The sequence below is a fragment of the Melanerpes formicivorus genome, unplaced genomic scaffold, assembly GCF_026170545.1.
Source record: "Melanerpes formicivorus ecotype bairdi unplaced genomic scaffold, bMelFor1.0.p_v2 SCAF_21, whole genome shotgun sequence".
NCBI lineage: Eukaryota > Metazoa > Chordata > Aves > Piciformes > Picidae > Melanerpes > Melanerpes formicivorus.
Window position 1 is genome coordinate 9,778,725 of NW_027142373.1, and position 13,619 is coordinate 9,792,343.

The window sequence follows — 13,619 nt, forward strand, 5'->3', positions numbered from 1 at the left end:
CCAGCCCAAAAAAAAACCCACCCAACCCAAAACAACACTGGAGCAAGAAAGAGCAGAGAGGTGAAGGGGGGTAGGAAAAAACACCCATGGGTTATCTTCCTCTGCAATGCAAAGCACACAGCTGGGGAGGGCTGCTCTGAAGGCAGCCCCCCTGGGGACTGCAGGCTTGAGACTGGCAGAGCACGAATACATGAATCTTGTTAAGGCATCTGAAATCATTTCCTTTTCTCTCCTGCTTGCCTGCTGCCTTAAAGCTGCTTGCAGGTTATGCTGTCTCTGAATAATTGTGAACAATTAGAAGCTAATTTAGATGGCTGGCTTGTATTCACAGCAGCAGCATATGAGCTAACCCAGCTGGAAAGCAGACATGGTGATTTTCTGTTGATCTGTCTCCCTCTTGTTGTTCCCTGGCAGTTTTTTGCAAGGTGGATGGTTTGGGTTTTTTTTTGCTGTGGGCTAATGAGGAGTCCCTCCTGCATGCTGCTGACCTGATTGCAAGGGAAGAGGAGGTGCTTCATTCCCTAGCACAGAGTCACCACCAACCTAGTAGAATCCAGCAGAGGAGCCCTGCCTGTTTGCTCCAGGAATGGAGCAAAGGGGTATTTGTCATGGATACACTATTCCCCCTCCCAAAGGTGTGATGCACTGAGTGAGCTGGTCAGCAATAGTCACACAGCTTTCCTCACAGCATCCTTTGTATCCTCTGGAAAGGCAGGAGGAGGTTTGAGCAGCCCCACTCTTTTCCTCCATGCCTGGCAGCGAGCCTCAGATGCTGCTCAGAGTGGCAGGTGACTCATTTCTCCATCATTGATGCTGTCCAGATGGCAACCCCAGCACAGTTCAGCAAGAAGGTGGACAACCTGTGGCATAACAGCTGCCATCCCACTCCCAAGGCAACAGTTTGAGACATGCTTTTGCTTCAGGTAGATGAAAGAGCTGCTGGACAGGCTCTTTGCATACAGAATGGAACACAGCTCAATTGGTAAGGTAAAACAGGGCTGTTGGGAATCCCAGGAATCTGGACTGGAGGCTGAAATGGGCTCCTGCTCTCTCCCTGCCACACACTGGTTGGTGCCAGCATCCTGGTGAACTCCTCCTTAGGAGAGATTCTCTTATAGAAGTCAAATGCATCTCACTTGGAACTTGTTAGATACTGCCAAAAATATCAACACAGCCCTTGCTCTCATCCTGGGAGCTTGAGGTTTCACCAAGGTCACCACAGCCATCCCCTTAGGTCCTGTCTGGACTTGGGCATCTCCTGGTGTGGGTGTCTGTTGAGGTGCTGTGCTCCTCATGGCTGTTTGCCTTTGGGTGAGGATTGCCAGCTCTGACCTGTGCTTCAGCCGAGGCTTTGCTGCGGGAGACAGGCTGGCTGTGAGAAGTGTTGGCTGCTGGACAGGCAAAGTGTTGTCTACTTCTCTGCTTACTGCTTCCAACCAGCAGCTTCTCACGTGTCTTCAGCCGGGTCTGCTGCGGGTTTGTCAGGTAACAGTGCCATCTGGTGCTAGAGCTCTGCTCTTGAGCAAGCTTTTGACAAGTCCTTAGGCAGAGCCACTCAGGACAGTGTTGCTTTTCATCAGCCATCTTGCTGTAGGGATCTGTGAGGAGGGCTGCCCTGTAGTCATCTGTGCTGCCAGAGGAGACCCTTTTGCTTCTCTTTTCTATTCAGCAGCTCCTTTTCTCACAACTGCTGTACCCAGAAGACTGGATAATGAAGCAAGGAGTACAAACACTGGGCCAGGGGATCATATCTTTTGCTGTAAACTGCTGTTGAGGGGGGGAAAAAATGCTGGGTTTAGATCAAATCCTGTAACTGGGGACATCTTTGAAAGGTGCCCCATAGGATTCTGAAGTGGCTTACTGCTAGACTCACCAGTCACTAAATCTTCTCTTGCAAGGTCTTTCCCTATTTTATAGCTTCCCCTGTCTTTCTGTTGAGCACCATTATGGTGTTCATCCCCTCTGAATTACTTCTCTGGCCTCCTCTGGGTTTTGTGACTGTGACCATTTGAGGCTGTGGCTAGGCCTTCTCTCTCAAACCCACCACAGTGACCCTCTGTGCACTCAGAGGGTTTACTTTGCATTCCCAGGTGGAAAGGCCCTGGCTGCTGGTTGATGGCAGAGAGTGCACAGGGTGTAAGCCTGTTTGAACACACAATTTAGCAGCACTTGATGACTCTTTTTTTCCCCCTCCTCATCATACTGAAGATTATTCTCACCTGCTGAACCTACAAAGTTCAGCAGGCTGCTCAGGTCCTCTTCCCTCAAGCCAGAGTCAGCACTTCAGGGACCAGGTTGCCTTGGCTGCTGCTTCAGGCATCTAACAGTGTCACATGAATGGGTTCCCTGCTGCCACAGCCCTGCTGTGGTGAGTGGTGGTACTCAGTGTTTGCACCCATGAGACACAGCTGTGAGACCAAGCTGGCTGGAAAGCTGAGAGCTGCTGTTGCTGGTTATGGGTGGGATTCACCTTCCAAGCAAAGCAAGATTTGTGCACCTCTGCTTGCTCCACTTCCAGGATCCTTCGCTCTCCCAACCACATTGTTGCCTCTGGTGGGAAATGTTCCCAAGCCTACTCTTTTTGCCTTTAAATAAGAAGCCAGTAGCCTTCCTGTTAGCTTGTCTCCTTCCCCTTGACTCACTGCCTTGCACTTTGTCTTTGTTCTCAGACTGGTGCACTCACCAGGCCAGGGAGTCTGTCTTGCAGTGTTTTCCAGAGTGTCATGTAAATTCACAGAGCTGCAGCAGTGATTTGTTGCCAGCCTAATAAATAATGCCTGGCAGTCTTGGGCAAGGGAAATTCGAGTCAAAGATTTACTTTTCTTAAGCAACTGATTTATGTGGAAGCCAAATTCCTCAGCTCCAGAGCAGAGTGCTCACCCACGTTGTAATGGAACAGAACTGTGGTTGCATCCAGTGGTTGCTTCAGGCTTTGTAGCCCAAATCCACTCTTTGGAAAAGCCTCTCAGTGCCTTTCTGCCAGAAGGCTCAAAGGTGATACCTGATGGGAGGGGAGGAAGATGCTGCAGCACATGGCTGTAAATGAAGGAGCAGAAGTGTGCTGCAGGAGAAGTTTTGTACCTACAGAGGATGGGAAGCTACTCTGTTTCCACCAAACAAGTTTACTACCCAAAAATAACTGAGGAGGGGAAAATACATCAACAAGTAGGATGATTAGAAACAGGAACAGAAGTAGCTACAAGTCCATTCCAGGTAGACTCTCAGAATGGGTTGGGGTGGCAGAGACCTTAAACATGAGCCAGCAGTGTGCCCAGGTGGCCAAGAAGGCCAATGGCATCCTGGCCTGCATCAGGAACAGTGTGGCCAGCAGGAGCAGGGAGGGCATTCTGCCCTGTACTCAGCACTGGTTAGACCACACCTTGAGTCCTGTGTCCAGTTCTGGGCCCCTCAGTTTAGGAAGGAGGTTGACTTGCTGGAAGGTGCCCAGAGAAGGGCAACAAAGCTGGGGAGGGGTTTGGAGCACAGCCCTGTGAGGAGAGGCTGAGGGAGCTGGGGTTGCTTAGATTGGAGAAGAGGAGGCTCAGGGGAGACCTTCTTGCTCTCTACAACTACCTGAAGGGAGGTTGTAGCCAGGTGGGGGTTGGTCTCTTCTCCCAGGCAACCAGCAGCAGAACAAGAGGACACAGTCTCAAGCTGTGCTGGGGATAGTTTAGGCTGGATGTCAGGAAGAAGTTCTTCCCAGAAAGAGAGATCGGCCATTGGAATGTGCTGCCCAGGGGGGTGGTGGAGTCCCCATCACTGGAGGTGTTTAGGAAGAGCCTGGATGAGACACTTGGTGCCATGGTTTAGTTGATGAGATGGTGTTGGGTGATAGGTTGGACTCGATCTCCAAGGTCTTTTCCAACCTGGTTTATTCTATCCGGTTCTTCTTCCAATTCATAGATCCACAGAATGGTTTAGGCTCAAGGGGATCTTAAAGATTATCTAGTTCCACCCCCCTACCATGGGCAGGGACACCTTCCACTAACCCAGGTTGCTCAAGGCCTCATCCAGCCTGGCCTTGAACACTTCCCCTTGTCCAGCCTGGCCTCCAATGTAGATGCATAAATAGTGGAGGCTCAGGGAGGTTCCTCCTGAAGCTGGAAGGAACTCAGCTGAGCAGCACCAGCTCAGGTTTCTGTGTCTCCATAACATGTCATCAAGACAAATTAAAGAGCTGTCAGTTTGTCTTGCGAGCGCTGCAGGTCCCCGGGGAGCCTGGCTCTGCTGGGAGGTGAGAAGAACTAATGGCACAGCTGGATTTTGAGGCTGCCTGTGTAAGAAACCTTCCCACCACGCTGGCAGTGTTGAAAGCAAACAGTGATGTGGAGCTGATGATTGGCTTCTCGCTGTTCAGATTGTCTGGCCTGATTTCCTGCGGGTGTTGCAGAGGCTTCCATCCTCTGCTGCCTTCCATGCTGCCATCTCCCAGGTGTCTCATCAATGACTGTAGGTTCTGCCTGGCTCTGACAGTCCAGTAAACAATTGGTGTCTGTAATTTGATAAAGATTCATTTCCACTTAGCCTTTGAAGCTGTTGGAGGTGTTCAGCTGGTGAAGGCAAGTTTATTTCAGAGCAGTGTGTGATGGCCTGGGACTGGAAGCTGCTGTGCTCATCCCTACCAGCCATGGGATCTTGGTGAGCTAAGGTAGGAAATCCTACTTTGTGGAATCATAGAATGGTAGGGTTGGAAGGGACCTCTGGAGGTCTAGTCCAGTCTGAGATCAGGTGGCACAGGAACATGTCCAGGTGGCTTTTGGAAGTCTCCAGGGAAGGAGACTCCACAACCTCTCCAGGCAGCCTGCGCCAGGGCTCTGGCACCCTCACAGGAAAGAAGCTTCTCCTTAAGCTCAAGGGAAACCTCCTGCATTCTAGTCTGTATCTGTTGCATTTGTCCTATCAGTGACCACCACTGAGAAGAGCCCAGCTCCATTATCATGACTTCCACCCAGCATTGAGAAAATCCCTTCCCAGTCTTCTCTAGGCTAAACAGCTCCAGGTCTCTCAGCCTCTCCTTGTAAGAAAGATGCTTCAGTCCCCTAATCATCCTCATAGCCCTCCCTTGGACTCCTTCCAGTAGTTCCATTTCTCTCTTGAGCTGGGCAGCCTAGAACTGGACACAGGACTCTAGGTACAGCCTCACTAGGAGAGAGTAGAAGGCGGGGAGAAGGGGGTTGGGAGCACAGCCCTATGAGGAGAGGCTGAGGGAGCTGGGGTTGCTTAGCCTGGAGAAGAGGAGGCTCAGGGGAGACCTTCTTGCTCTCTACAACTACCTGAAGGGAGGTTGTAGCCAGGTGGGGGTTGGTTTCTTCTCCCAGGCAACCAGCAGCAGAACAAGAGGACACAGTCTCAAGCTGTGCCAAGGGAGGCTTAGGCTCTTCCCAGAAAGAGAGATTGGCCATTGGAATGTGCTGCCCAGGGAGGTGGTGGAGTCAGCATCACTGGAGGTGTTTAGAAAGAGGCTGGATGAGGCACTTGGTGCCATGGTTTAGTTGATTAGATGATGATGGGTGATAGGTTGGGCTCTATCTCAAAGGTCTTTTCCAACCTGGTTCATTCTGTTCTATTCTAACCTCTCTTGACCTGCTGGCCACACTCTTCTTACTGCACCCCAGAATGTACCTTTGGCCTTCTTGGTCACTGCACAAGGAAATCCAGAGGAGCTTGCTGGGAACAGGCACTACTTGGGGCAGGCTTAGTGGTGAATCTTGGTTGTGAAGGTGCTGAATGTGGGCTGAGTGGCAGGTTCTTGTCTGCTTGTGAATGAACAGAAAGAACAGTGCTACGTTGTCAGCTGACTGCCTGCAGGTAGAGCTGCATGCGACTCAGAGCTGTCTTGATTTCATCTTGGCTCCTGTGAAGTCCTTTAAAGCCTTTGCTTCAGTTTTGGGGAATATTTTAGCACCCCCTGCCTGCCCCTGTTCTGTTAATCCTGCAGCTGAAGCTAATCATCAGCCTGACCTTTTGCAGAGAGTGCTTTTGCACTGCTCAGAGCAGCCTCTGGAAGCAGCTTTTGGACTGTTTTGCCCTGAATATAGAATTACAGAATCCCCATGGTTGGGGAAGACCTCTAAGCATCAAGTCCAGTCTTGTAGCTGCCTTCTAGTACCTGAAGGGATCCTACAGGAAGACTCCAGAGGGACTTTTCCTGAGGGTGTCTGGCAATAGGACAAGAGGGAATGGTTTTAAGCTGGGGGAGAGTAGGGTTAGACTGGATCTTAGGAAGAAGTTCTTCAGTACTAGGGTAGTGAGACCCTGGAATAGGCTGCTCAGGGAGGCTGTGGATGCCTCCTCCTTGGGGATGTTCAAGGCCAGGCTGGATGAGGCCTTGAGCAGCCAAGTCTAGTTAAGAGAGATCCCTGTCCATGGCAGGAAGGTTGGAGTAGATGATCTCTAAAGTCCCTTCCATCTACTGCTGTTCTGTGATTCTCCAGCTCTCCCAGGGCACCACTGGTACCCTTGAGCACCATATCTGGATGGCTTTTAAACATAGGAACAGGTTCATCCACTGCCCTGGGCAGCCTGTTCCAGCTCCTGCTCACTGCCCTTGCCCTGCTTTGAGCAATCCAAGCAGGGAACTGTGTGTTCCTGAACCACTGCAAGGGTTTGAGAGTTAAATACAGACCACCTTGAATAAGTTTGTTGTTTCCTTAATCTCCTGATGCAGCTCCAGAGTGACTCTGAATATGTTCTCCTTTGTGATTCTGTGAATGCTGTGAGCTGCCAGTGATATCCTGGTGTCAGGAAGATGCAGAATGAGCTTATAAAGCAGAATGGCTGCAATCCCAAGTTCACCTCAAGGCATTAGGTGGCAGAGCAGTGATTGACTGTTGTGTAGGAGTGCTGGGAGCTACAAACCACTGTGGCATCTGCTCCTTGGTCAGGCAGAAGCTTAGGCCTTATCCTGGGAGGACCTAATTCCTCTGTAAGTAATGCAGGAGTCTCCACAACTTTCTGTCCCAAAGACAATGTGAACTTTGTGTCTGCAAGAACCACAGACCACATCTGCTTGCCTGGTGGGAGCAGCCAGGAGCTGTCACAGGCAGAACTTCCCTGCCAGTCAGTGCAGAAGATTTATTCTTGTAGCTTTGCAGCTGCATGCCTCAAGGGGTTGGTTTTAAACCCCTCTGCATTGTCTGGCTCATTGTTCAGCTCCTCTGGGTAGTAGAATTTCAGTTCTCAGGAGTCTTAAGTTTCTAGCAGTTTTCTTCTGCCCCATTCTCCCATCTCTTCCCCCATAAAAGCCAGCAGGCTTGGAAATCTCCAGCTGTCAGGAGTGAAGTAAGATGTGCTGCTTCAGATGCTGGTGTGAGCCAACTCTGAGCTTCCAGAGGCTCTCCTCTTGCTGCTTTGTGCTCTCTGCTCCTGCTCTTTCAGACAGCTCACGTGCGGTGCAGTATGGACAATGGAACCAAAGGCTTGCAGGGGAAGAGAGCTTTGTATGTGGTGCCACTGGGAATGTGTTGATAGTGAAATGAGAGGAAAAATGGCTTGGCTTCTGATCTTCTGGGTCTTTGCAGTTCTGAACCCTTTGTCATCTGGCTCCATGCTATCTTTGGACAGCTGAGTTGCTGTTTGAGACACCTCATTTGGATCCAAATAAAAACAGCTTGTGTTGAGATGATTTCAGCACTGCTGTTGAAGTCTGGGTGCATAAGCAGACCTTAGAGTTAAAAATACATGAACACAATTGGGAGATGCTGACTTGGGCTGGCTGCTGCCAGCTCTGCTCTCTGCCTTCCCACCTCCATGAGCACCACTAAACCTCAGAAGTGATTGCTGCTTAGTTACCTGCCCCAAGTCTGGGCCCTGGTGGTCAGTCCAGACCACCAAAATTAATTGCTCTGGGCCTTTGATCCCTTCTCAGAGGTAGCTGTTGGGGGGCAGAACTGGCCCCTTGTCTCCCATTTGCTTTAGGGAGTTGAGAGGTTAAGCAGTTTGTCTTCAGCACCCCCCTGCCCAAGGGTGCTTCCACCTCACTGCTGAAGGGGTTTGCTGAAGTGAGGATCCAGTTCACTGACACAGACACATCTCCCAGCTGCTGCTCTTAACTAAAAGCCAAACAAAACAACCTAAAAAAACCCCCAAACAACCTAAAACGCCAAAACAACCTAAAACCCCAAAACAACCACCCACCCCAAAACAAAGAAGAAAAAAGCCCAAACCAAAGCAACAAAAGCACCAACAGGAGCATCTTCCTCTTCTCAGGGGAGGTTTAGGCTGGATGGTAGGAAGAAGTTCTTCCCAGAAAGAGAGATTGGCCATGGGAATGTGCTGCTCAGGGAGGTGGTGGAGTCATCATCCCTGGAGGTGTTTAGGAAGAGACTTCATGGGGTGCTTGGTGCCATGGTTTAGTTGATGAGATGGTGTTGGATGATAGGTTGGACTCAATGATCTCAAAGGTCTCTTCCAACCTGGTTAATTCTATTCTATTCTCACCCCCCCATTAAATATGGTGGCCATCACAGCTTGGACATGAAATTGTGTAGCTAGAAGAGACATTTCTACCTGGCTGCTGAGCACTCATAGAACCATAGAATCATTAAGATTGGAAAAGATCTCTGGGATCATCAAGTCCCCAACACCCCATGACCGCCAGAACATGTCCCAAAGTGCTGCATCTGCTTAGTTTTTCCAACACCTCCAGCCTGTTCCAGTGCTTGGCCCTTCCTGCAGGAAATAAATTGTTCCTAACATCCAACCTAAACCTCCCCTGGCACAACTTGAGACCACTTCCTCTCAAATGTTCTCCTCCTTGGGGCTGCTCTCGAGGCACCTGGCTAGAGCACAGAACCAGTCATGTTAGTGCTGACTTCCATGGAGCTAAATCACAGTATCACCAAGGTTGGAAGAGACCTCAAAGATAGAGTCCAACCTGTCACCACAGACCTCGTGACTAAACCATGGCACCAAGTGCCATGTCCAATCCCCTCTTGAACACCTCCAGGGATGGTGACTCCACCACATCCCTGGGCAGCACATCCCAATGACCAATGACTCTCTCAGTGAAGAACTTTCTCCTCACCTCCAGCCTAAACCTCCCCTGGTGCAGCTTGAGACTGTGTCCTCTTGTTCTGGTGCTGGTTGCCTGGGAGAAGAGACCAACCCCTTCCTGGCTACAACCTCCCTTCAGGTAGTTGTAGAGAGCAAGAAGGTCTCCCCTGAGCCTCCTCTTCTCCAAGCTAAGCAACCCCAGCTCCCTCAGCCTCTCCTCACAGGGCTCAAGGCCTCTCCCCAGCCTTGTTGCCCTTCTCTGGACACCTTCAAGTCTCTCAATATCCTTCTTAAACTGAGGGGCCCAGAACTGGGCACAGGACTCAAGGTGTGACCTAACCAATACAGACTCCAGGGGCACAATGACCTCCCTGCTCCTGCTGGCCATGCTATTCCTAATGCAGGCCAGGATGCCATTGGCCTTCTTGGCCACCTGGGCACACTGCTGGCTCATGTTTAGGCAGCTGTCAATCAGCACCCCCAGGTCTCTCTCTGTTTGGCAGCTCTCCAGCCACTCTGACCCCAGCCTGTAGCTCTGCATGGGGTTGTTGTGGCCAAAGTGCAGCACCTGGCACTTGGACTTGTTGAGTGCCATCCCATTGGACTCTGCCCATCTGTCCAGTCGGTCGAGGTCCCGCTGCAGAGCCTTTCTACCCTCTAACTGACCAACATCTGCTCCCAACTTGGTGTCATCTGCAAACTTGCTGATGACTGACTCAATCCCCTCACCCAGATCATCAATGAAGATGTTGAAGAGGACGGGGCCCAGCACTAATCCCTGGGGGACGCCACTGGTGCCTGGCTGCCAGCTGGATGTGGCACCATTCACTACCACTCTCCAGGCTCAGCCTCCAGCCAGTTCCTAACCCAGCACAGAGTGCTGCTGTCCAAGCTAGGGGCTGAGAGCTTGGCCAGGAGTTTGCTGCGGGGTACAGTGTCAAAGGCCTTGCTGAAGTCCAGGTAGACCACATCCACAGCCTGCCCCACATCCACCAGGCAGTCACCTGATCACAGAAGGAGATCAGGTTGGCGAGGCAGGACCTGCCCTTCCTAAATCCATGCTGGCATACAGCAGCTGAGCTCTAAGTGTCTGTTTGGAAAGTGCATCTCCAGTGTTGAGCTCCCTCCCTGCTGAGGGAGGGGGCTGACCTGCTGCTGGTGACCACATCACAGAGAGGAGGAGGAGGAGGAATGGCTGTGTCCTGTGTTCAGCAGCAGCCACTCTGGCTTCCTCTGGTCAGGCTGCTTCTGGGGTTTGACACTCTTTTGTGTGATGACAGACCTGCTGAGGATCTATTGCTGGTGCTGGCATTCTGCCCACTCCTCTGCATGCTCATCCTAGCAACAGGGACAGGTGGGTCTGGCACATGGAGCTGGAAATAGTTGTGCTGCTGCCTTTAAAAATCTTGAGAACAGGTTACATGGAATCCCCCTGCAGAGAAAGCTTTATGCCTTGCTTTGGGAGGAATTTGTGTGCTTATTTTGCTCAGGAAGGATCACAGAATGGGAGAGCCACTCACTGACAACTTCTGTGATTTACCAGGTCTGACTAACAGGAAAATCTTGCTGTTGCCAGGTAGCACTGAACCACCTTGGCTTCTTCAGATGCCATTTAATGCAGGCTGGAGCGGTATGGTGAAACATAATGCAGCAATTTAAACACTGTGTCTCAGGTGGAATTGGCCTAATGCACATTGAAAGGAAGCTATCATCATACACTTGGAGCTCTGCAGCAAGAGAACTCCAGTTAAAATACCCCAACTGCTGCTCATGTGTGAGCACTTACTGGAAGGGGAAGGCTGCTGCCCAGTTCTGGATGCTGAGAGGCTGGCTGTGCACTGCTTGCTTTAACAAAAGAGCTGGAGAAAGCTGCATGAAAATTGATGTCCATCTGTGTTACCCCAGTGGGATGTAGGAGGCAATGAAAACAATTCCACAGGCTGGAGATTGGGAAACCTGAAGCCTCCCACAGCCTCTCTGGTGGAGCTGTGACTCCAGAAGCTGGGTTTGAAAGCCTAGCTGGCTGGCTCTCCTCCTCTTTTACTGAAACACACCATCAAGAGGGCAATAAATACTCAGGTACTTGGGGTTGAGTCCAGCTCCTGGACTTGGGCTATAGATTTATGGTTCATTTAATGAAGAGGCCTGGAGGCCAGGGTTGAGCTGCTGACAAAGCACCCTGGATTTGGGGCTGGGGTTGACAAGGGAAAGCAGCGAACGCAGCAGGCGTGGAGAGGTGGATGCTGAAAGGGAGGTATGAAAGAGGCTCTGTCCCTGATGCTGTGCTCACAAGAGGGGTGTAATTAGTGTGGGGTGTAATTAGTGTGTTTGCAGGGCTCAGGCATGTACCAATACAAACATGTGCTTGACCAGGAATGTGGCTGAGGCTTCTCCCTGTGCAGCAGAAGGAACCTTAACTGATTCAGTATTCAGTACTCCTAAGGTTGGAAGGGACCTCAAAGATCAAGTCCAACCTGTCACCACAGACCTCATGACTAGAGTAGGGAGGACACCACTGCCCACTGCAGGCTTGAACCCACGACCTTCCCATTAAGGGTCTTGTGCACTACCAACTGAACCACCTGTCCCTCTCAAAAGTGGGGGGAGGACCGTGCTGAGTGAGACTGGGCAAGCCTGGCATGGGAGTTCAGGCTGCTGGCTTCCTTGCTGCTGTGCTTAGGCCATGATCCCTCCTGGAGCATTTTGGTGTTGGTGTATTTGATGGCAACTGTGCTTTAGGGGTTTGAGCTTGTTGGTGAAGCAGGTTGCAAGCAGCCTTGAGATCACCCAAAGAGCTTGCTGAAGGACATCCCTTGATTACTGACCAGTAATGCCTGGAGATTGATCAGGTGATACCTCCTTGTTCCAGCAACGGTTCCTGGTGCCCACAGCTCCCTTGGGAACTACTGTGGAACACGGGGTGATGGTCCAGCCCCATCTGATGCTGCCAGCACTAGCTCTTTGGCAACAAGCAGAAGCTGGAGCATGGGCAGAGCTTTCACTTTATCCATGTTCTTATCAATGCCTTGTGTGACCTGCATGGCCATGAGGGCTACTGAGTGCACTTGCAGCCACTTCTTTTCCTTCTTTTTTTTCCCCCCAAGGCAAGTGCTTGCTGCAGCAAATTGGGCACCAGTTCCCCCTCCCACTCAGACTTCCCACTGTACAGTGCCTTGCTTAAAATGTTGCAGGCCAAACAGGATTTCCACAGCTATTTGGGGAGCTCTTGAGTGAAAAGCACGCAGGATGAGACACAGAACAGTGGTGATGTGCTGCTTCCTCTGTCTTCTCTGCTGCATAGTCTGGATGTGGGTAGAAAAAGGTGTGTGCTGCAGATGGAGGAAGAGGAGGAAGAACCTTGGGAGTGGTGAAGGAGTCAGAATGTCTGCTCTCTCTTTGATGTCTGCTGACTTAGAGCACAGTCACAGATGGGTCGCCCAGTTGCTGTGGTTCAGGTCTGTCAACTGCATTTTGTGAATGTGCTCAGGGACCCAACTCTGCTTGTGGAAGTGCCTCAGCATCCTCTGCTGAGCACCTTCTCCCTCTGGAAGATTGGGGTGCTGTGCATTTGTATTTGCTGTGCTCTTTCTGCCTGAGCATCATCTGAGGTCACTAAATTCAGTCTGTCTGTCTCTCCCCTTAGCTGAAGCTTGAAGATCGCTCTGTGGTCCCTCGAGATGTGGTCAGACACATGAGCTCCAGTGTAAGTGCTGCTTTTTGTTCTCCTTTGTGCCTTTTTGATTGTGTTACTGCTGCATGGATTTCTGAGACTTGCCAAATTGCCTGAATGGAGCTGAGCAGTAATGCTTTGAGCTATTTTTAGTGTTTGATAGATCTGGCTGCATCCTTTGAAAATGAAATGCTGATAGGGCTGCCTCTCTACTGTTTCATATCTGCAAAGGTCTTCTGAACAAGCAAGCCTGATAGTGTCAGGTAATGAGACAAGAAGCTGGTCTCTCCTGCCATCTTCTAAGCTACAAATTGAATCTATTCTGAGATGTGGGGAATGTGGATGTGCTCTCCTGGGCCTAATAGGGAAGCTGAAGTGAAGGCAGATCACATTGCTGCATGCCTTTGGGTGTGCTTTGGGTAAAGAGTTTGGAGAACATATTTTCAGGGGAGCCCTCTCAATCTGCAGTGAGCACCACCCTGTGCAGTTTCTTCCAGAAATACAGCAAATCCCAACCCTGCTGAAGCATCTCATACAGTTAGGTCAGCAGCAAGCAAGCTGGGCCTCAGTCAGCAGCCTACAGTCATTATAGATATATAGAATGGCTTGGGTTGGAAGGGACACTGAAGATCAGGCAGTTGCAAGCCCCCTGCCATGGGCACAGGCACCTCCCTCTAGCCCAGGTTGGGCAAGGCCTCACTCAACCTGGCTTTGAACACCTCCAGGGGGGAGGTATCCATGACCACCCTGGACAACCTGCTCCACTGTCTCACCACCCTCACTGGAAAGAGTTTCTTCCTGACACCCAGTCTAAATCTGTCCTCCTCAAGCTTCAATCCATTCTCTCTCATCCTATCACTACCACCCCGTGTAAAAAGTCCTTCCCAGCTTTCTTGTTAGCCCTTGTTAGCTGGAAGGCTGCTACAAGAGCCTTCTCTTCTGCAGGCTGAGCAGC

At 50.9% G+C, this 13,619-nt stretch overlaps 1 protein-coding gene across 2 annotated transcripts in view; it reads left to right on the forward strand.

Moving 5' to 3' along the window:
- UBE2O (ubiquitin conjugating enzyme E2 O) overlaps positions 1–13,619 on the forward strand; it is a 76,260-nt gene that overhangs the window by 27,222 nt on the left and 35,419 nt on the right. Inside the window, exon 2 of one of the 2 annotated variants that reach the window (XM_068151453.1) lies at positions 12,638–12,697. The exons of the other annotated variant lie outside the window; for it this stretch is intronic. Within the exon in view, the coding sequence (XP_068007554.1) occupies positions 12,638–12,697 (60 nt within the window). The remainder of the gene's footprint in view (positions 1–12,637; positions 12,698–13,619) is intronic. 2 annotated transcript variants of the gene reach the window in all.